Source organism: Calidris pugnax, unplaced genomic scaffold, assembly GCF_001431845.1.
Source record: "Calidris pugnax isolate Ruff unplaced genomic scaffold, ASM143184v1 scaffold196, whole genome shotgun sequence".
NCBI classification, from domain to species: Eukaryota; Metazoa; Chordata; class Aves; order Charadriiformes; family Scolopacidae; genus Calidris; species Calidris pugnax.
In genome coordinates, this window is record NW_015091042.1 from 1,869,751 (window position 1) to 1,891,123 (window position 21,373).

Here is a 21,373-nt window from a genome sequence, read left to right on the forward strand (position 1 = left end):
AAAATAAAATGGCCAGTGAGAGTAAAATCTTAAATTTCACTTTCATTGTCTCCCCTCTCTCTCTTCCTCCCCCCCCACCCCCATCTGCCCTTTCCCTTCTCTTCTCCTACATACACACACATATGGTCACAGGTAGCTCGAGAGCTGGCAGCTGAGAACAGCTTCCACTGGGGAGCATGCTCACAACTGTTAGGAATAATGCAATTGTGTTGCTTTTCAAGTTCAGTCAAAAATGAAAAATTTCAACAGTAATTAGTGATTTTTGGTTTCTCAAATTTTGATGACAATCTTGAGATCCCATTTATGGGACCTGATTTTTTTTCTTAAAGGTAAGTCTTTAGTGCATTCTGTTTTTCACATAAAATGTCTTAGCTTTAGCTTTCAAATCACTAATCACTTTTGAAAAATCTTAACTATGTTATCCATCTTGAAGCTACAGAAAACATTGGTCTTAAAAAAATGTAGTCTAACCAGAAGAAAGCATAAATTAAAAAAACTCTTTCCCTATTGAATTAGGAAACTGTCAACTGATCTGTCAACAGCTAATATGTCAATTTGATTTTCAAAGACACTGCAAATAGTCACACATGCGTATATGTAGTCCTATATGATAAGTATATATTTTAATTAGTGAGTAGCATAGCAATTAGAGGCTGCTGAGTGCAGAAAATGTGTAAGATGAAATGGAAGGTTGTATGTAAAAATATTGACGCATTCAGGTGAATTAAATGTGAAAGAATATCTTTATATGGAAAATTTAATTATGGTGGCATTAATTAATGCAACTTCCCGTGACACTTGGAAAACTACATTCTTTAATAATGCATCTGAAGTTGCACATCAATTTAGATGCTGTCTGAACATTAGCTTGTGGTATTGTTGGGGTCTAAACACGAGTCTGACCTACATAGCCATTTGTCCAAACCTGTTAGGCCTAATATTAATAATTCAGCGCAGATCAGTACGTTTCCACAAGACCAGGGATAATTAAAGTAACCTCGCTTTCCTTTTGCAGTTTCTTTGCCATCCCTTTCTTACCCATCCCACTCCCCAAATAACATGTGAATACTGATGTCACGTTGTCCAGAGAAATGCTTGTGTGGATGTTTTATTCACAGATTGTTAATATTTTTTTAATGTTTTCAACCTCTGTCCTGTTCCACTTAACTGTGGTTTTTGCAGCAAGGGGCCAAATACATGTATATATTTATATAAAATGCAGCCACGTTGGGATGAAATCTCTAAACTGGATGACCTACTCCTCCTGTTTCTCTCATTTTGTGCAACAACTATGGTCTAATTCTCTATATATTTTTTCCAGTGACAGTGCTTGCTGTGAACGGTGGGGGTTGAACCCCAGAGGGGACATATCATGTGTACATTGATGTGTTTGAAGGAATTTCTTGTAATCTATGACAATTGACAAACTTTTGATTTATTTTTCCTCTTGCTGCCTTGGAACACGACCCCTACTATATTTTAACTGCACACTGATAGTGATCTATTGTGAGTAAAAATGGGTTCCCTGTAGCCCAGAGTGCGGTCCAACCTGTCTTTCTCTAGCAGAGAGTATTTTTGTTCAGTATTTGGTTCTTTTCTTTATTTATGTTGCATGTAGCAGTGACGTCATACCCACAAGTTTCTCATCGTTTACACCCACGGAGATTAGGGTGACGTTGAAGAAAATACAGCAGTTTTCCCCTCTTCCACCTTTTTGCCCCTTTTTTTCCACAAACTTATTTTTTATCCCTATTTGAAAAAGAGATCTTGGCAGTGACATTTCCTTGAAATGATCCTAGAGGTATTTAATGAATTTTTAGGGATCTCAGTTAGGCTGGGGTAATTACCACTATAGCACAGTTTGCCTGGTTAAGTACAATTAATTGTCAGACCCGTGTTCAATTTTTTTTCACTTTGTCTTTTCCATTGCCTTGCTGACAGAGAGTAACACAGCAGTCTTTTACTGTCCTTACCCAATTCCTTTCTCCCCTTTGGCAAAAAAAAAAAAAAAAAAAAAGGACATGGGAGCAAAGCCAGACAATGAATTAAATGTGTGGCTAACTTTTAATGTATAAGCCTACAGATATCTTCAACAGGAAACAAGCTACAGTGATTATTTTCCCCAGCTTCCTTGTTTTGAAATTAATTGCATGAGTAGATCCATGCTGACTTTTCAGAACCTAAGCTGTAAAGTTTTACATTATTATTATATATAGAATACAAACTTTATAGACCACTTCATGTCAATATCAGTCACCCCTTTGGCAAAAAAAAAAAAAAAAAAGGACATGGGAGCAAAGCCAGACAATGAATTAAATGTGTGGCTAACTTTTAATGTATAAGCCTACAGATATCTTCAACAGGAAACAAGCTACAGTGATTATTTTCCCCAGCTTCCTTGTTTTGAAATTAATTGCATGAGTAGATCCATGCTGACTTTTCAGAACCTAAGCTGTAAAGTTTTACATTATTATTATATATAGAATACAAACTTTATAGACCACTTCATGTCAATATCAGTCATACCACTTTAAAGTGTACAGAATCTATGAAGGCTCTCATCAGCCACTTTTCATGTGTACAGTTGTGATAATTTAAATAAGCACAGCATTTGGGACATGGAAAGAATTTGCTGCTTAGAAATAAAAGCACTGGAAAGAAATGTGCTGGTTAAAGGGCAGTGTTAGGATTATATGGGCTTGTTCTTTCAAACAGCAAGAGGGATCAAATATTTAATAGCTGCAGTGAGGCATTGCTGTACCAGATTGGGCTGCTAACCATATCGTATACCTGCACCTATCCTAAATAAGTGAGGCCTTGAGATTTTTTGAACATTTTCCCAGATATTCTGAATTTATTGTTTGATAATGCTTCAGGTCTTAATCAGGATGGAGGGATTTTTCCCCTCTCAGCTGTATCCACTGTAGGATCATGCAAAGAATCAAGGAAAAGTCGGCACTCCTGGAGCTGCATGATAAAGTACTAGCTGTCTTGGAATTGTGACAACCTTCATCATGATTATTTTTTATTTACTGTTTATCTTATTGTGGTGCCTGCAAACTCCACTAAAGGATTGAGATCCTGTGGGGTAATGCTGTGTTTTAATCCCAGCTGGCACCTAGAACCAGGCAGCCGCTTGCTCACTCCTCCTTTTTGGCCCCCCAAGAAGGATGGGGGCAAGGGAAAAGAGGAGAAAAAGGAGGGGAAAGGGAGGAAAAAAACCTTGTGAGTTTAGATAAAGACAGTTTAATAGAAACAATAACAGAAAAGGAAATATAACATTAATAATAAGAACAATAATAATTATGACAGGGGTCACTCACTGTCTAGTGAATTGCAACAGTCCAGAGCAGTGATTGTAGATTCCCACCCCCCAGCTAACCCCCGTTTATATACTGAGCATGGCATCTATGATATGGAATATATCATTGGCTGTTCCATCTATACCTCTATGTACATCTATACATCTATATACATATATTCTGTCTATACTTCTATAGGAAATTGAAAAAAGTCCTTGAATAGTGTAAATATCACTTAACAACAACTAAAACCAATAGGTATTATTGACATTCCTTTAACAGCAATCACTGGAAAGAAAGTTAACTCTTTCCCAGCTGCAACTAGGACAGATAGAAAGCATTCAAACAGAGAACAGAAATTTCTCTGAAGATCTATTTTCAGCCAATGAATGACACAGCAGAAAGATGGGGCAGCAGAAAAAAGCAGATTGTGAAACAGGTCAGCGTGATTAGAATTGATACTTAATAATAAGCCTGAAAGAACCGAATTTCTTTGGATAAAATTATGAATCCTATTGACTTTGGGGCAAAATAATGGAAGTAATTTGGATTTATTTGAAGAAATGCATTTATTTTAAATATGTTTCTATGTTGAGGCCTTTCTGGACCAGAGAAATTACTTCAAATAGTAAATAAACAAGTAAAAGATCTCTTCATGCTGAGAGTATGAAAAAAGAAAAGGTCACGTGGCTTTGACTTCTTTTTTTTCCATTTCCCCAATAGCTTCAGTTTGTTCAGCAAAGCAGTTACCTTTGAGAGTACGCTGGCTGAGAGTCTTCTTTAAGATAATGAAGGAAAGGTCATGATCAGATTTGAAAATTACAATGAATTGGTCTATAAATGTGCCATTACTTCTAAACCTGTGATTCATTCTTGTAGCTACTAAAATAGGGCAAAACATTCACTCAGGTCACCTGCTGTTTCTACAGTTTTGACAAAGAACAGCACCGCATGATTTCTAGCAAACAACTAACCAATTGCAAGATAGGGAACAAGCTGACTTGGCGGTCTTGAAGTTGTTCTGTAAAAATTAAATGATGGAGAGAGATATTTTTCCTGTTGTGTTAAGATAAAATAAATTCCCACAAACAGTTTAAGATATGCTGCTGTATTTTTCAGGAAACTGAAACTGTGCTGGGGGAAGTCCTTCCAATATTTCAGTCTCATGGTGGTAACCAGCATTGCTAAGAGGCGATCAAATCAGTCTGGTCGCCCGTTAATGCTGCTGTTATTTTACTCATAGTGGGGATCATGAGAACCTGATGAATTGAAATGACACTGTATGCATTTCAATTCTGAAGTGTAATGGGACTTTTTTTTACCATTTGCTGGTCAAGAAACTTCTTCTTCTTAACCAGCTGTTATCTCAGAGAGATCCACTAGATGTCCTCCTAGATCTACTTTTGTGACTACCTGTTGCGGTCACAGGGAAAACTGCTACAGTGATGGGTCGAATACGAGGATTGGGTAGACTGCATGGTTTTAAAAAAAAAATCAGCGAGGATGAAGAGATACTTTGTTCTGCTTGCTTTTTTTAAAAAAGGAGCTGTTCCTTGACATCTTAGGTAGAGAATAATCTGCAGTTTCCTTTGCTTATTTTTGCAGCTGGAAATATTTCCCATTACTGTTTGTGAACTCCAAGTAACACCTCAGATCCAGACAATCTAGAAATTTGGACTGGGATTTTTGAGTTTTTGAGGTCAGAAAGCAAGGTATTGCTAAAAGCTTAGACATGTAAGGCACATTCCTTCCTTATTAGAATGGAAGGCTATTGCCTTCTGTGAAAAATTGCAACAAAAAAAGTTTTTAAAAGTATTCATTTACAAATAATAGACAGAAATTTTGCTTTTATTTTACTTATAACAAATCAGAAAATGACTATTTCATCTATACCTTGTTTTGTTAGTAAATTATTTAAGTAATCTTATGTCCGCATCCATGATAACTTCCCCTGCAATTTTTACTAATTCATTTTACAAATGCTGTGGGATTGTCATCATACTAAGTAGAAGGATCTGTTCTTCCTTTTCATCCATTGATTATTCAATTGAAAATAGGGCAGTAATTTCCTGTATGTCCCAACTTACATTTTCAGTAGTTGCAAATAACAGTTCTACTCAACATCCTTAACATTTCTATGAATAGAAATAAGTTGATCCTTACGCAGGTGCTACAGGTGTCAAACGAATTTTACACCCACCCAGAGGCTGTTCTTAAGGTCCCCCTGTCTCTCTGATGATTCCCATTTTTTGTTAATGTTTATGGAAGTTTTATAGGAAATGGTATGTGTGTGGCTGAACCATTTAAAATCATTTCTGTCTTGTCTTTGATCTTGTCGCTAGTCATCCCTGCTAATAATCCATGTTTTGTTTTATTTAAAAGAAAATAAGTATTGTATTTTGTATGAATGTAACAATGACTGTATAAAAGGAATGAAGAGTAACAGCATGTTTTCTTTCTGAAATGTATTGCTCTGATATGCAGTTGCTTATATACTGGTTGAAACCCTTATAGCAAGTCCTTTCTGCTACTTATATTTCCAGGTCCAAGCCTGTTTCCTGCATGTTAATGATGTTAAATATTAAAATGCTGCATGATCTCCAGAACAACTGATAATAATCGTTAAAAACAGTCCCTGAAAGGGCATTGCTTTTGAGAAGTGTCACGAAGTCCTTCCCCTATTGAACAGAAGGGCTTAAATTTCTTACTTCATTGGTTTAAATCTGGTGAAAATGGTACAACAAGTTTTCCTTCCCAACCCTCTTTGCCCTTCAGAATGATTTCTTTTAATTTTCATAAATGTGTCCTATTATTGATCGTTGACAAGATATGGCTACAAGTACATGAAAACCAGGGACTGTTACTAACCAATGACACAGCAATTGAGAACTTCTGGGCAGTATGTTTTGCTATAGCATTTGATTTTAAAGTCCTTCAAAACAGCTATAATTAAAAGAAAATGGGCCTGCCTTTTACTTCACCTACTGTTAGTGTGTCTCACAAATGCCCTTTATTTTTCTTTCATTTCCTTAATGTGAAAATAATAAAATAGGCATAATGGAAAGTCTTCCACATTTTTGGCAACATACTTAACTTTTCTTTTTCTGCCCAACTTTTCCATTTTAAAGAATGTGTTGGGAAGAGTTAGACAGAGGGAAACCATGGGAAAATAAATGCTGTTTTGAATTTTCTGTGTAGTTTGAATGTGTATGCATCAAAAGCTGCAGTGGAAACCTTCTTACTAAAAGCCAAGCTCTGAGGAATGATGTACTATGCAATGAACAAGCCTGATGCTGCATGATGACTTTCTGAACAGCTGTAAGATAACTCTACTAGGATGCTAAAAGAACATGGCATTAGTCATGTGAGCAAAGTTTTAGAGGAATGGAGTCGCTGCTGAAGAGATCACTCATTCATCTCCCTCAATGCCTGTTTTCCACAATCATAATGTTACCCTTGCTTGACAAGTATACTGTATGGCAAGTCATCAAGGCCTTAGAACAGGACTTGACCCATTTGAGCGATTTCAATCCCTCTTCCCTGGTGACTGTGGCATTAAGAAACTGGAAAAAAAACCAAAAACCACACAAAAAAACAAAGAGAAATTATTTTAAATTTAATGGCATTACCGTAATGCAAAAAAGACATCCTAAACTGAAGGTACAGGCCTGAGAAACATTACCTTTTTTCTGCGTATGCTTTTAAGGTTTTGTTTTTGCCTGTCAGTGTTCTGTTTTGTTTTTAGTATAATTGAGTCAGTTCAATCTAAACCATTACCAAAAGTGTTGGTTCAGTGCAACATGGGAAACAATCTAAATGGCCTTTGCATTTCTTCGGACTTAAACCTACCTGTGATTCAGGTAACGTACAAAATTAAACAAAGGTAATTACACATTCCCATGATGGAAGGATATAAATGTTCCATTCTAACCTGGCACTCTTTTTGGAATTAGCACCTAATCTTACGTTCAGTTATTTGGTTCTCGACCTACCTTTGCATCCAGAGCACAAAACATGCCAATGATTGGTTCAGCATGTTCCGATGGACCAATGCTCTGTGTGCTTTTGGTGATGCCTTATTTGTGAACTGATTTTAATGTCAAGCATATTTACCATTATTAGTTGTGTCTCTTATATGGGCAAATTTTGGTATTCTGTCAAGAGTTAATTTGAATTCCTGAAGACATAATGTAAACAAAGTAATTTTTTCAGAAATTTTTATGAACATCTTGTAACTCTTTAGTAATGTGTAGTTTATGGCAGTAAAGGAGTTCCCTGGCACAGTTTAATACGGAGAAATTATTAGCATATGTTTAAGAATAAGTACGTTTATATATATGTATATATATGCATGTATGTGTATAATGTGAGTGTGTGTATGTAAGAACACGTGTATGTGTGTTTTTGTGTGTGTATACATACATATATATATAGATATATAAAAGTCTGATTTTTACAGGATGCAGGGTAGGCCAAAAATTTCTAATGGATTAGCAGCTTCAGATTTTTGTTTTCATTTTAAGCCGGTAGTATTAATTGTGCCGAGGGAAAACTATATTCTTAGGATTCTCTGCTTTTACTATGTTCTTTTTTGATCCAAACACTTGACTGTAAACAGTAATTCTTCCCCATGTCTGCGGTCACCCTATAAGCCTGAACAGAAATAAAGAGCAATTTATCTTTTGCCCTACTTTTAATCTACAGCCAAAGTGTTATCAATAATCTCATTGCATTTTTTTTTTTCCTGGGTCAAGACTGTTAACATAAACTAAGGCCTGTATTAAATCCCTTAAATTACCTTCCAGCTGCCTTGTTATATATATAACCTTGCCATTAACCTGCTGCTCTTCCTCTCCTCCCATCCAACACATGGTTATAGCCAAGATGTCCATCTACAAGAGAATGAAACTGGCATGTTGTTTTGATTGCGGACGCTCTGAGCGTGACTGCTCTTGCATGTCAGGCAGTGTACATAGTAACATGGACACCCTTGAGAGAGCCTTCCCACTTTCTTCTGTCTCTGTTAATGATTGCTCCACCAGTTTACGTGCCTGTAAGTTTTAACACCAACACATGCTGTTCCATGTCTGTGGTGTCTGTGGTATCATCCCCGTCTTGTGTCGTACATTGTAGTTCTGTGAGTTTTACTGGGCTGATGCTTTTTAAAAACGTCAAACCCAAGTTTTAATATGGCTCTGTATTTATATTTCTGTTTAAATTTATTTCTAATACGAAAAGTGTATTTCATTATTTTGCTTTGTGTGCTCTTTATGAAGCATGCTCTTGCAATAGCACGCAGGACCTTAGAAGTGCAGTTTGGTGACATCTTTTTTATTTAATTAATACAATATAAATGGTCATTAATTAAACAATAAGTGCTTTAGTGGAGGAACAGGGCTGTGTCTAAATCTGTGACTGATGCTAAGCGGACAGCTTTAATAGTGCTGCCACTAGAGCAGCATATAATAGGCAATAAATAAATGTATAGGATACAGCTTAGTGGCTGAGTTGTAGTAGCTGGAATTCTATTCTGAAGTGCAACCCTTCATCCTCAATAAGAGAGGACCTTTCATCTAATATTGAAACTGCAGAAATCTTAGTAAAAATGCTTGTACTTTTTGTAGTGCTTTTTTAGAAGGGCTAGACTGCTGAAAACTTTTTACTGATGGAAACTTTTTGAAATTAACTGTGGAATCTGTCCCATAGGACAGTATCATTCTGGAATATGCCCCAAAAGCTCTTTTGAAAGATCAGAGTTGAGAGGGAAAAGACAGATAAGTTAGAACAAGTCTGCAAAGCCATCAATTCTTCGGGCAAGTGGTAGGGAAGCTTCCTTTATCAGTGTGATGTCAACAATTGAGGAAGATTGTTAAAAAAAATGATGATTTTTTTTTTTTTTCATTTTCTTATCCTCTTTAGACACGCGTAACAGGCAAAACTATGTCTTGGGACAGGAACTGTTTTCCTTTCCCTACCCAAATGGCAAAGAAAACCTATAAAATTATTCAGATACATCTCTAAGGACTATTAGGAGTTTTGATCAGGAAGCATGTCCGCTTTACATTGTAAGTCATCACAGATAAAAATGCCTTTCGCTACTAATAGTATAATGTACTTGGTAGATTATGCATCTGGTTGCCTTTTGATACCTTCTGTGTCTTGCAGTATATAGTCCGAATGGTTGAATAACTTTGCTTTAACTATTTTGACATTTGAACTATTTTTCCGTACACAATGTGCAGTATATAACAATACTGTGATTTTTGTTAGCATTTTATTTTATTACTCAATTTAACTGATTCCAATAGGACTTTGGAGAATTTTTAACAGAAATATTCTGTGTATAAGCACTCTGTCCTTTTTTTCTACTTGATTGCAACTCATGCATCACCTCAGGGGAGATGGTTCCCAGTTTTAAGTCCTATTCTAAGTTACAGGGATTTTTCTCCTTTAAAGGGACCTTAATCAGAGTAAAACATAGCAAACCATATTTTGTTAAGAAAAGTGAACAAGAAACCTTCCTGGATTGAGAATTACTGTAGGCAGTGTTACTTACACAGCCTAACAGCCTCAGTAACACAGTTCTTAGTATAGTTTGCATTAATACAGACTAGTACAGAGAGTGTGTGGTTGGGTCCCAGCACTGGTGTTAACAGCATCCAGACCAGGCTAAATGAATATGTCCCATACAAATGGGTAAAATTTCTGCTATTAGCACTGTTTGGCAAGGAAAGAAAACCCATAATTTGTAGGTTTACCATAGCTTTCAAGTTCACTTAAGACTCTACAGAGGCAGATTAAGTAAACATTTTTGATTGTGTTGTCTGCTGAGCCAAAAACCTCCACAATAATGGTATTATTGCCACGAAAAACCCCAGTACTGTTGGGAAACACGTTATATCTATGTTACATTTTGAAGGATAAGTGATATTGACAGCTTTGAGAATTTTGAGCATCCTATCTTTCCAAGGGTCTTTTCCCCCCTTCATCACTCCATCAAATCAAAAGAGATTTCCCTCTTCCCCTTGCGAGACTAGTCACCTTTGACTGTTAATAATAAGTATGAAAATCAATACCAATTCACACTCTTTGCAAAGCAGCATAAGCCTTTCTTTTCCAATTAAAATATATATATACACACATGCAATGTTTCACTGGCAAGGCTTCAATGGAAGTCAGTGTGTTTTCTTTGCAGTGCACAGGGGTCGTATGATGCCCATCTTGACAGAGCTAGTTAACTCAGAGAATGGCGGTGAGAGTCAGCTTTTCATTAAATATGAGCAGATGTGAAATGTAGAGTGTTTGACAATTAGAAATGGCAGCAGCAGGGCCCCAGAATCAAAGTGAGGTCAGATTGGTGGATCAGATTACCTCTCTTACATTCTTTAGTTGTTCTGAAAATCATTTTGAATTAGTGTCAGTGGAGCCATGATGGGTTTTGCCCTTTGTCTTTTATGCTAGGACTGTATTGTTTCCCCAGACACTCATTAAAGGTCATTATACTATTACAAGGCTTGCTTTGGTCGTGGTGCCCCAGTTGGGTTGGTTTGCTTCTACAATTGCTTAATGCATTTCTTTCTTTCTTTCCTTTTTTTTTTCCTTTTTTTTTCTTTTGGTTTTCAAAGCAGACTTTTTTTTTTTTTTCTCAAGGTAAATAAAATCACAGGCCATTGTATGAAACTTCTTGAAACAATGAGTAGCTTTTTTAAGAATCTGATGTCAAGTAGAAAAGGAGAAGGTATCAATTTACATATTCAATGATGTACCCAGGATTTAGCGTACTAATTGTATAATATATAGAGAAAGTGACACTTTTGTATTTTCCACTGTGAATCAGTTTCTCTGTTACTATATTGTTGCCTGTACTTCCAGCAAATGAAACTCATAATTTGATTAAATATAATTACGTTAAAATACCTTTTAAGTTCACAGGCAGCTGTCTGGAAAAACAAAAAAAAAAAGAGATATGATATTTCTAAGTGTAAGGAAATAGAATTTAAAATATTTTTTTGTGTCTACAATTTTTCAGGTTTAGCTACTTTTCAAAGATTGCTACATGAACAAGCAGTCAAATGGTCTAAGCATTTTTTGCACTGGAGGCTCAAGTGAATTAGAATGAAGAGAGACACTTAGCCACTGAAAAACCTGGGCTGGTTTATACAATGAAATTATGTTACTAATAAGTGTGATGTTTCTGCTTAGGTCTGTGCCAAATCTTGGGGAGTGCCATTCAAATGATTAATTGATGCAGACAGAATCTTAACCTGAACCGTTTAATTTCTGTGTTTCTGTATCACCATATGGCTGTGCTTCTCAGGAACATCGAAAGTTCACGTTCCAAAAGGAAACCTTTCTAAACTTGTCACTGTGCCCACTGCCATGGGAATCCAAACTTCCAAGGACATTCTTGGTACTAGGCCCAGGCATATCTAATTCCGCTTGTGAGAAAACATGCTTTGGCATGCTCTGTTAGTTCTGAGAAGCTTTAAGTGAAGACTTTGACTTTGGTGAATATCAGGGATCTCTGGAGACAAAAGACAAGACTAATGATCGCTATATATTTTCAATTCAGGATTGAGCCCAAACCCCTAGCCATCCTTTTTGGAAAGAAAGACCATGCTATGACAAGCTGGAGAAAGTTTAACTTTTGAAAGTAGCCAGAGCATGTACCTACCTGTGTGCCAAACCCAGCTTATTTTCAAACCATATATTTTCACTGGTCTTCTAGTGCCATCACATGGTTTGTGCTGAACAGAAAAGTTAGCTGCTGATTCTTTCTCAGAGGACCTAAAATTTCATTCTGCAAGATTAGATGAACGTGTTGGGTAGCTTGAATAAGGATGACTGTTGAACTAAGGTTGGTACACTGTGCTGAAGCTGTCTGGCAAAGTGGTTTAGCACATTAGGTTGAGGAACACTCCAGCTGCTTCATTGACCTGAGCTGTGTAGGGCAGTGTAGACCCTGCCTGTGTGTCATTAAAACATAAAAATCTAAATTCTATAGTAAGAGTTGAAATGACATGTCACTGATTTAGCCAGAGAGAAGAATGCATAACACACACACATTGCTCAGTGTATCTAAAACACATCAGTTATATAACTTTGCTTGAGCTTTTTTAAATGACTTGGCTATTAAGTCCTGGATTCTTAAATTACTGGCTGAAAAGACAGCGTAGTCCTTATTTCTCCTAGAATGCAAGAACCATTTCCTCTGCTTTATACAGAAAACTAACCTACTACTTCTCTAGTCCTGCAGAAGTTGCCAAGAAAAGAAATACTTGCTTTTATGGATGAGCTAAAGTGCAGGAAGGACCCATGTGTTCCCTGTCAAAGGACAACTTTCAGCGTTGGAATTCTCTTTTCACCCTTTAGCAGCAATGGTTTCCCTTTTACAGGATACATATACCACCTTGTGGTGGCTAGAGGCTTTGAGATTCTCAAACCAGCTATAAATACAATCCCATTTACATTATATTTGTAATACTCGGAGGAGGAAAAGGTTGGGTAATACCACTGTGCTCTCCCACTACACAACTTTTCTGAGCTGTGAGAATTCTGTTGTGGCCACAGGAGGAATGGAGACTCCTTTGCTCTGAAATTCTTTTAGGTATGCTGCATAAACACCTTTTAATGTTCTGTATTTTGATAGATCCTGGGTGCTGCTAAATTATTATTTCATTTTCTTTTGGATGTAATATGAGAACATAGGTGAACACTTAGATGTAGAAATTCAAGAGTAGAAAAAACCAAAACACTCCCCCCAGACCAAGCTGTTCCTTTTCAAACAGTAGAATGGTAGAAGTGAGGAATCTAACTTGTTACTCATTATGAGAAAGCATAATGAAGCACACACCTTTTCAGATGAGTTTTGTGATGCAGTATATACTATCAGGCTGATGAGAGGATGCTCTGCCCAATTTGTGATGTGTGTAACAAGATGAACTCCCGCATCACCATGGGATGGAGGCACTGCTGAGTTTAGCAGCAAATCTTTTGAAGAATTGGGCAGGTGGGGGAGGGAGAGATCAAGAATTCCTTTAGGCCTTTACGTTGAGTAGTTATTCTTACCAGGGTCGCAAGGAAGAGACTAGTGTGTGGCTTGCTTCAATGGGGACAAGCTAGAAATGATGCTGTCTGCATCCTGTGGAGTGAATTTAGCAGAGGGTCTTATGCAAGGTGACACGGAAATTATGTTTGCATTTTTAGTTCCTGAGTGTGGCTGGTTGTCATGAAACTCACCATGACAGTTTCTTACCACCAGGCAGCAGATTCTTCCTGTTACCTCCTTGGTGTGGGACAGATGCTAGCCGGTTAGCTCTCCTTCTCTACTGTTTCCAAGCTATTCCAAGCGACAGATGCCAGAGCTGGCTCGGTTTCAGCTTGAGCATTTCTGTCATAGCCCTGCCTTGAGCCCAAATTCTGACCTTTACTATATGAAATAAAGTACTTATGAACAAGCAGTGGCTTGATCCAGAGCAGGCTTAGAGCAAATGTCAAGTGTCAAGTCAGTCTCCTGCTTCCTTATTCCACCTGCATTAGGAGCCTAGATTAGACCCTAGACTACAGCACCGACTGCCTTAGGCTTTATGGGTCTGGAGAGACATAACTTATTAACAAAGAGTTATTAAATTTTTATCAGTTTTATAACGCAATGTAAATGCCTTCTATGAATCTACATTGTATTCATTATCATTTAAAACGTTAATTAAGTCAAAGTTGCATTTAATTTAGTTCTAAATGTGCCTTTGGGAGGAAGCTTTTAAAAACAGCTGCAAGACTGAGAAGCTCATTGATGCTGGGAAGTTGTTAGTACCACTTTTTCAGGATAGGTCCCCCAAGTTGATTGCCATTTTGAGTCTTAGCTAATTTGTGTTGATGTTATTGGGCAGGTCTCAAATTAATATTGAACCAATAGCAGTGGAAAGCTATCAGCTCATGCTAATCACAGATACACTTTGGTGCGTAAATTATGCTCTTTTCAAATTGCTTCCAAACAAAAATGAATGGTTGATTCATAAAGCCTGTCCTTCTCATACTTTTGTATTATATTACTTTTTTTTTTGTTTGGTATTCTTGTTGGTTGGTTCCTTTTATAATTCTGAGAAAAATATGTTCATTGACTTGGAATATTATCTCTCAGATTCACAAAAAAAGAAGTCCCCAGGCCCAGATCTTCTACATTTCATGTGCTTTGAAGTTATTGTAATGTATAGAAGAAGGTGCTTATTGAAACATACAACAGATCGCAATATAGTATCAAAATAAAAGATGGAATGGAGTTTATTATAAGAAAATCCTAGAATAAGAACCCTCCAAACCAAGTTAAAATGTGCTTGGCTTGCATTACGTATGGAGTGTTAGTGATTTTGATGCTTTTTGATTACTGCATTGAGACCCCCAGCGTGTTTTACATGTATACACCCTTAATCAGGTAAGTAGTCACATTAGCTGTAGTGTGATTGCTAATGCACATACCTAAGTGATTTATACCTCTGGAATTGGAGCCAGAGAGAGCCAACCTAGTGCTTACCTAAGCTTGGAGAGTCGATTGAATTAGAACCAGAGATCTTCAGGTTTTATTAAGCTCAGTGGAGGTCCAGCAGAGTGGTCCAGCCCTCAGCCTGGAAGCCAGAAGCAAGAAGCAACTTGCAAGACAATTTCTTCTGGGCCATTGTATTTTCTACTGAGTACTTAGAACCTTTCCAGGTATTTGAATAGGCCAGGATACGTAACTTCATGATTTTTTAATGTGGTACATGAAAAGAGGAGATTGTTGTCACATAACTCTGTATGTGGTTATTATTGAAGTGCCACAGAACAAGCACCCATCCTGTGTCATTGCTTTGATTGAGGTTATAGTAGACAGGAGAGAGTTGAGAAGAATAGGAAAAATTTTAATTTATTTTTAAGAAATCATACCTTTTTTTTTTTTAATGTAATTTCTTAAATATGTTGATGGTATACTTTAAAAGAGGTTAGACTTCAGTTGTTGGACTTTTACTGTTGGAGACTATTTACCAGCTTCTGTTAGCAATAGCTTTTTGCAATGTAATGATATAGCTTTCCTTGTGGTATTTTATATATTACTGAATGCTGTAATGCTGTAATTCCATTTTTATCAATGACTTTAGGAAATATACTGTGTGCTACCTTGCACACACGTGCTTGAGTGGTACTGATCATATCTTGTTATCACAGTACAGTTATTGTGGAGGTTAGAAAATGCGTTATGACTGTGTAAGAAGTGACCAGTGTCATATGGTTAAAAATTCATGTGGGCATCTTAGTTTCACGAGAAATTCTGCCTAGGCCAGTAGTACAAAGCAAAGATCCCAATCTTGACTGCGCCACTGACTTACTACATGACTATAGCTCCTTTTCCACCCAGGGACTGAGAATATTGTATTCTCAATATATTATATTACAGTTTGTGCTAAGAGGTGCTTTGAGATCCTTAGATTTTGAAGTACTTAATATAAACCTGGCTGTCTTTCTGACGTAGTGATTCCTCTGCAGAGGCCAATTTTCACTTCTGATCTTTGCTGAAGGAGGTCATAGATACACAGCAAGGAGGAAAAGAAAGTGAAATGTGGTACATGACAGAAAGAAAGAATGGAGAAATTATAAGAACTGCCTTGCTGCTATCTTAATCTAGGGAGGTTTGAAAGGGGATACTAAGAGGGCACTAATACCTTCTCTTTATCTGCATCAGCAGGGAAGAATGTCTTCTTAGATTTGTGGAAAAAACCATAATTTAAAAATCAACTGCAGTTTTTAGCGGCTTCTGAACTTTAATTGGAATGCAGAATTTGTTTACTGTGAAGAACTGCTGAAGGAAATCCAAAAAATCATTATAACATCTTTGATCTTTGTCATGCAATTTCCTTCATTCGTTCTTGCATAAAAGATTTTGCTTGCACTAAGCATGTTCCTTTCTCCATTCCTATGTTCCTGACATTATTATCTTCACTCTCTAACTCAGTGGTGTTATGTGTTGTCTGACACGGCACTAAAATATGGAGAGAGATTTTACGTCACCATAGCTAGGATATAGAGAAAGAAATAGAGGTTCTGTTCTTGAGCAAACTTGCCAGAATGGACTAGCAGGTGTACCATCTAGATATGTAGGTGATTTATTCTACAACTAGCCCTTCTACTATAGTACTTACATGATCCTATATGGAACATGTTTCTTGGACTTTTAGTAAAAATTGAAGTTGTGACATGGACAACAACTTAGAAGTCAAGATAAACATTTGCCTAGCTAATGAAGTTTCATCAGCTAATAGAACTAAGATTCTTCTAGAAAAGAATGAAAACAGTTAAAAGTTTTGAGCCTAATCTAGAGATGATGCTTATTTCTGTTCCATGAGGAGGGCCACAAAAATGATCAGGGCACTGGAGCACCTCTCCTATGAGTACAGGCTAAGAAAGTTGGAGTTGCTCAGCCTGGAGAAGAGAAGGCTCCAGGAAGACCTTATTGTGGCCTTTCAGTACCTAAAGGGGGCCTACAGGAAAGATGGGGACAAACTTGTTTTGCAGGGCTTGTCACGATAGAACAAGAGATAATGGCTTTAAACTAAAAGAGGGTAGATTCAGATTAGATAAAAGGAAGGAATTTTTACAACGAGGGTGGTGAGACACTGGCACAGGTTGTCCAGGGAGGTGGTAGATGCCCCATCCCTGGAAACATTCAAGGTCAGGTTGGACGGGGCTCTGAGCAACCTGTTCTAGTTGAAGATGTCCCTGCTCATTGGTGGGGGTTGGACTACATGACCTTCAAAGGTCCCTTCCAACCCAAATTATTCTATGATTCTAAGAGTAACATGAGGCTGCAAACTGATAGCATGGTTCATTAACAGGGACTTGTCCAGTGATTTTTTAATTCTTTCTTTATCTGTGTTTAATTCCTGATCACATGCAAGAGATTGTCAAGTTCAAAACATGCAAGGATTGTCAAGTTCTCTGTGATCAGTCAGTCACAAGATGGGTGGCAGCACAGAAAAGATACAGTATTTATTTAGAATCACAGAGTGTGAAAATGAATATAATTCACATGATGAGGCAGCAGAAGGGTGAAAAGAAGTGAGATGCACTGCTGAATAGAACAGGATGTAATTTTCTGGCTTCCACTACATAGTGTCCTTTACAACATATAGGAAACATTTCCCAAATTTTCAGATGACATGCTAATATTTCTCACTAATAATGGAATTGGACTCATAGCCGTTCTTGCATCTTGTCTTGGTTTTGACATGAAATACTGCTTTTTCACTTAGTTCTGAACAAAGCCAATAAGCTTTCCAATGCCAGGGTAAGCAACACAATAGCAAAATACATTTTACTAACTCTTGGATGCCAACAACTGTTTTTGATATTCCACAGAAAAATATTTATCCTATTGTAGTAAGATTGCACGTTTTTAGAGTATTATTCAAATTAAATTCTAATTGCTGCTAAATTATATTTTGAGTAAATTGAGACATCAAAATGTAGGTTTTTGTTTTATTTTACATACAAAAAAATCTGCTGAAAATTAAATCAGTTTTCATTTGGTAAAGATCTAAATTTTTCCGTAATTCTTAAAAGCTGGATTTCTTTATACCAAGAGCTTGTGTTCAAAAGAAGAATTGTCCAAGGAAAAATGAATATATGTTTATATACATGCATAAAGAGCATTTCATTGGGGTATATTTGGATTGTTTCTAGTCAAGAATCTCACTGCCCTGGATAACGTGATACACCTTATTGATTTCTTCATTCAGACAAAGGAGAAAAGATGAAAGAATAGTAGACTCAGGACGGATGTCAGTCTCAACACAGATTCTGTGCTGATAGTTGTAATGCGAGGATCTGTAGAGGCTGAAATCAGTAATGTACTCGCAGCTGTTTGAGGGAATCCTCCCATACAAGGAGTCCAACTTATAGGCATCTTATGCTTTGGAAAGTTATATGACTCAGCAAAAGCCTTTGGTTAAATTTGGAAGATAAGTAAATGAATGCACAATTTGCAGTGACAGGGAAGACTCAAGCAGAGGATCTGTGACTGCATTGTCTCGGTTTGTCTGCTATTACATCAGTAAGGCAAGGGCAGGAACTGGCATTCTTTTGACCCATTGGCACCAGATCCTCCTGTGCATTGATTTATGTAGTGGGAATTTTGTGCCTATCTGTGCATTTTAATATACTACTATTGTGTAATTCCACCATTCTTAGAACTCCCTACACCTAAATTTGCCTCTTTTCAAACATGGAATTCTTGTAAGTTTTGTTTTGGATCTCCCCTGTGATCACCACCACATGCTCTTTTTTATTATAGCATGGTGTGTGGAACTCTTTCTTTCTTTCTTTTCTGAATAATTCCTGAAAATACTGTCTCCTACTTGAATGAAAAGGCATACTCTGGTTTTGGATTCAGGATTTCTAGTGTTATCATGTCAAGTAGCTGATCAAGTTTCAATCTCTTTTTTTGAATGCTGCAGCTCATTCATCCACAGTTTTACTAGGATTTCTCCTGCTAAATAGATAGACAAGCTCTTGCTTTGCATCTCAAATTGTAGCTTGAGGGAATGCAAGAATTTTATCTATAGGCTCATATATTTGCCCTCAATACTCAAGCCTCAGCTACTCCTCAAGAAATATCCTGAAGTTCTCCCTTGGACCCCACCGACTTCTTCAGCAGCATCTTTGAGTTCTGCCCATGAGGAATATAAAATATGTCTGTGTTTTAATCTGCCTTTAGCATATGAGTCTTTTGTCTGCCCTCTTTTTTGTCCTCAAGCAGGACAAAATAAAAACCTTAGAGGTAGAGCTCCAAGCAATTCGCTTTTGGAAGATGACTTTCTTGACAGCTGTCATTGTCCCCTGAGCACTGGATTTCTGGATGCTTTCACTGTCTGACTCTCAAAACATCTGGCAGCAACACTATTTCCAAATATATTGACATCCTGTGGCATTTGTGGCTGATATAGTTACTTTCAGGATAGTAACTGATTCATAAATCTTATGAAAACTTATATATCATTTCTCTCTTTGTTGGAGAGAGTTCCACCTCCTCCTCCAGGTGATTATGGCCTTTATTGGGAAATTGGTGGGATAATTATAATCCTCCTCCAGGTGATTATGGACTTTATTGGGAAATTGGTGGGATAATTATAACAGAAATACTGGCAGTTCAGTGGTTTTCCAACAGAATTGTCTGTCTTTTTTTTTTTTAATCAGTCTTCTTTTTTCCTTATCATGCAGCCTGCTTTAAAAATGGACATCATCTATATTTAATTTTATACTCACAGAGTATAAGGGATTTTCCTGGTATAACACTGAGCCCACCAAGCATTCTGCAGGACATAGCTGAGCAACCTGAGCGGCTAATCCAACACTTTGACAATCCTCTCTTAAAAATTCCCTATTGACTTCTTTCCATTCCTCTTATTTCCATGTGTTGTGTACTAATAGCGAGGGTGCTGCTGTTGGGCTACCTTCACTTTCTCTACTAATGTCCATATTCTCATCAGGATTTGGTTAATGAAACCAGAAGTACGTAGCACAATGCGTTTACCTTTGATAAAGTTTTCTTTCTAAAGCTGTTCCTCGTCATGGGCTGTGATCTCGTTGCGTGATCTGCCTGATCCTTGTCATGAGCTAAGCAAGCTTGATATCTCTCAGTAGCTTTAATAACAAAATGAAAAGTAAAAGGACAAAACATATGTGATTTTTTTTTTTTTCTAAAGCTGGTTATCAATTTAGTTTGGTAGATTCAGTATTAGTTGCTGTCTTTCTCAGTTAGTCTGCATACTTTTATAACGTTCTAGTTTGCCTTACATGAACTGAATGTGAGATGGCACGCGTTTCCCTCTTACAATAATTCTGAATAGTTCAACCCTAACTTCTGCAAGTATTTCAGTGTTGTCAGTGCAGTATTTTTGAGTATTAGAGAAATAATCAGCGGGAATTTGGTCTATTTTTTTATTATTTTGTATGGAGATATTTTGATCCTATTTAGGTTTTACTTGAAAAATAATATCCTTGCCATATACATCCATCCTTTTGAGTACGCTTTCTGTAAGAGATCAAAACTCTATTGTGAGTAACATTGTTATTACCACTGGATTTATTAGCTTATGCTTTATTTTCCACCCTTATGAAATTGCCAGCCCTTGCTTCCCCATAGCAATTGATTTCAGCTAAGCTACTATATGCTTTGGCAGAGATGTAAGTATTAATTCTTTTGCAGGTTCTTTTGCAGATACAGTCACAGGTAGACATCACATTTCCATTTCTTCTTCTTCTTTTTAAAAAATATTATTATTATTATGACTATTGTGTTGTTTTACTTCCTTTGTTTTGTCATTGTTTACCTAAAAAATATGTATTATACTTCCCTAATTTTCTATAACAATGAATTATATTCCATCTCTATATTTGCTATTGCTATTTTTGCTATTATTTTATAGATTTAATCTTAGCTATTTATATCATGGTTGTTTTCTATATTAATATATTTACCAGGTGATATTGGTTTTTGGATACATTTGTTCAGAGGAAAACAAAGCTTTATAAGAATGTAGTATATTGTAGAACTCACTAAAGTAGGAAGCACTTAGAAAAAAAATGTACTGATTTCTTGGTGTCATGAAGTGTATTTAACTATATATCTGTAAGTGATAAAGCCAGCATAAGTTACAATAGGCTTTTTTAATACAGCAGGTTCAATCTATTTGATCAATTTGGATGTTTAGCCTGTGACTTAGAGTACTTTGCATAAGAGAATTGGTTTGTCAACAATTAACATTCCCTGCTTTTATGAAAGCCATACTTCAGATAATAGAGTATTGTTAAACTGCAACCAATGTGCTAAAAAATTGCCTTCTGGCAATAACATTTCTATACGTAAGAGCAGCTGAAAAATACTGTTCTATACATATGCATAGATTTGAAGACAGAAAAGAGCACTGGGGCTTGAAACTCTGTGTAACCAGCAGGTGGTAGTGCTGGCTTAGAAATAAGTAGCGACTGAAAAGCCTCCAAGAACTTTTTTATTATGTATTGCTTTTGTGAGGAAACAATTGTAT

At 36.7% G+C, this 21,373-nt stretch overlaps 1 protein-coding gene across 24 annotated transcripts in view; it reads left to right on the forward strand.

The window, feature by feature from the left end:
• The window catches only part of KCNMA1 (potassium channel, calcium activated large conductance subfamily M alpha, member 1), a 495,287-nt gene that overhangs the window by 393,265 nt on the left and 80,649 nt on the right, over nt 1–21,373 (forward strand). For 8 of the 24 annotated variants that reach the window (XM_014956257.1, XM_014956278.1, XM_014956281.1 and 5 more), the window contains 2 exons: nt 1,498–1,506; nt 8,182–8,355. The exons of 10 other annotated variants lie outside the window; for them this stretch is intronic. In XM_014956257.1, the coding sequence (XP_014811743.1) occupies nt 1,498–1,506; nt 8,182–8,355 (183 nt within the window). The remainder of the gene's footprint in view (nt 1–1,497; nt 1,507–8,181; nt 8,356–21,373) is intronic. 6 more of the 24 variants (XM_014956265.1, XM_014956267.1, XM_014956260.1 and 3 more) reach the window with 1 other exon arrangement.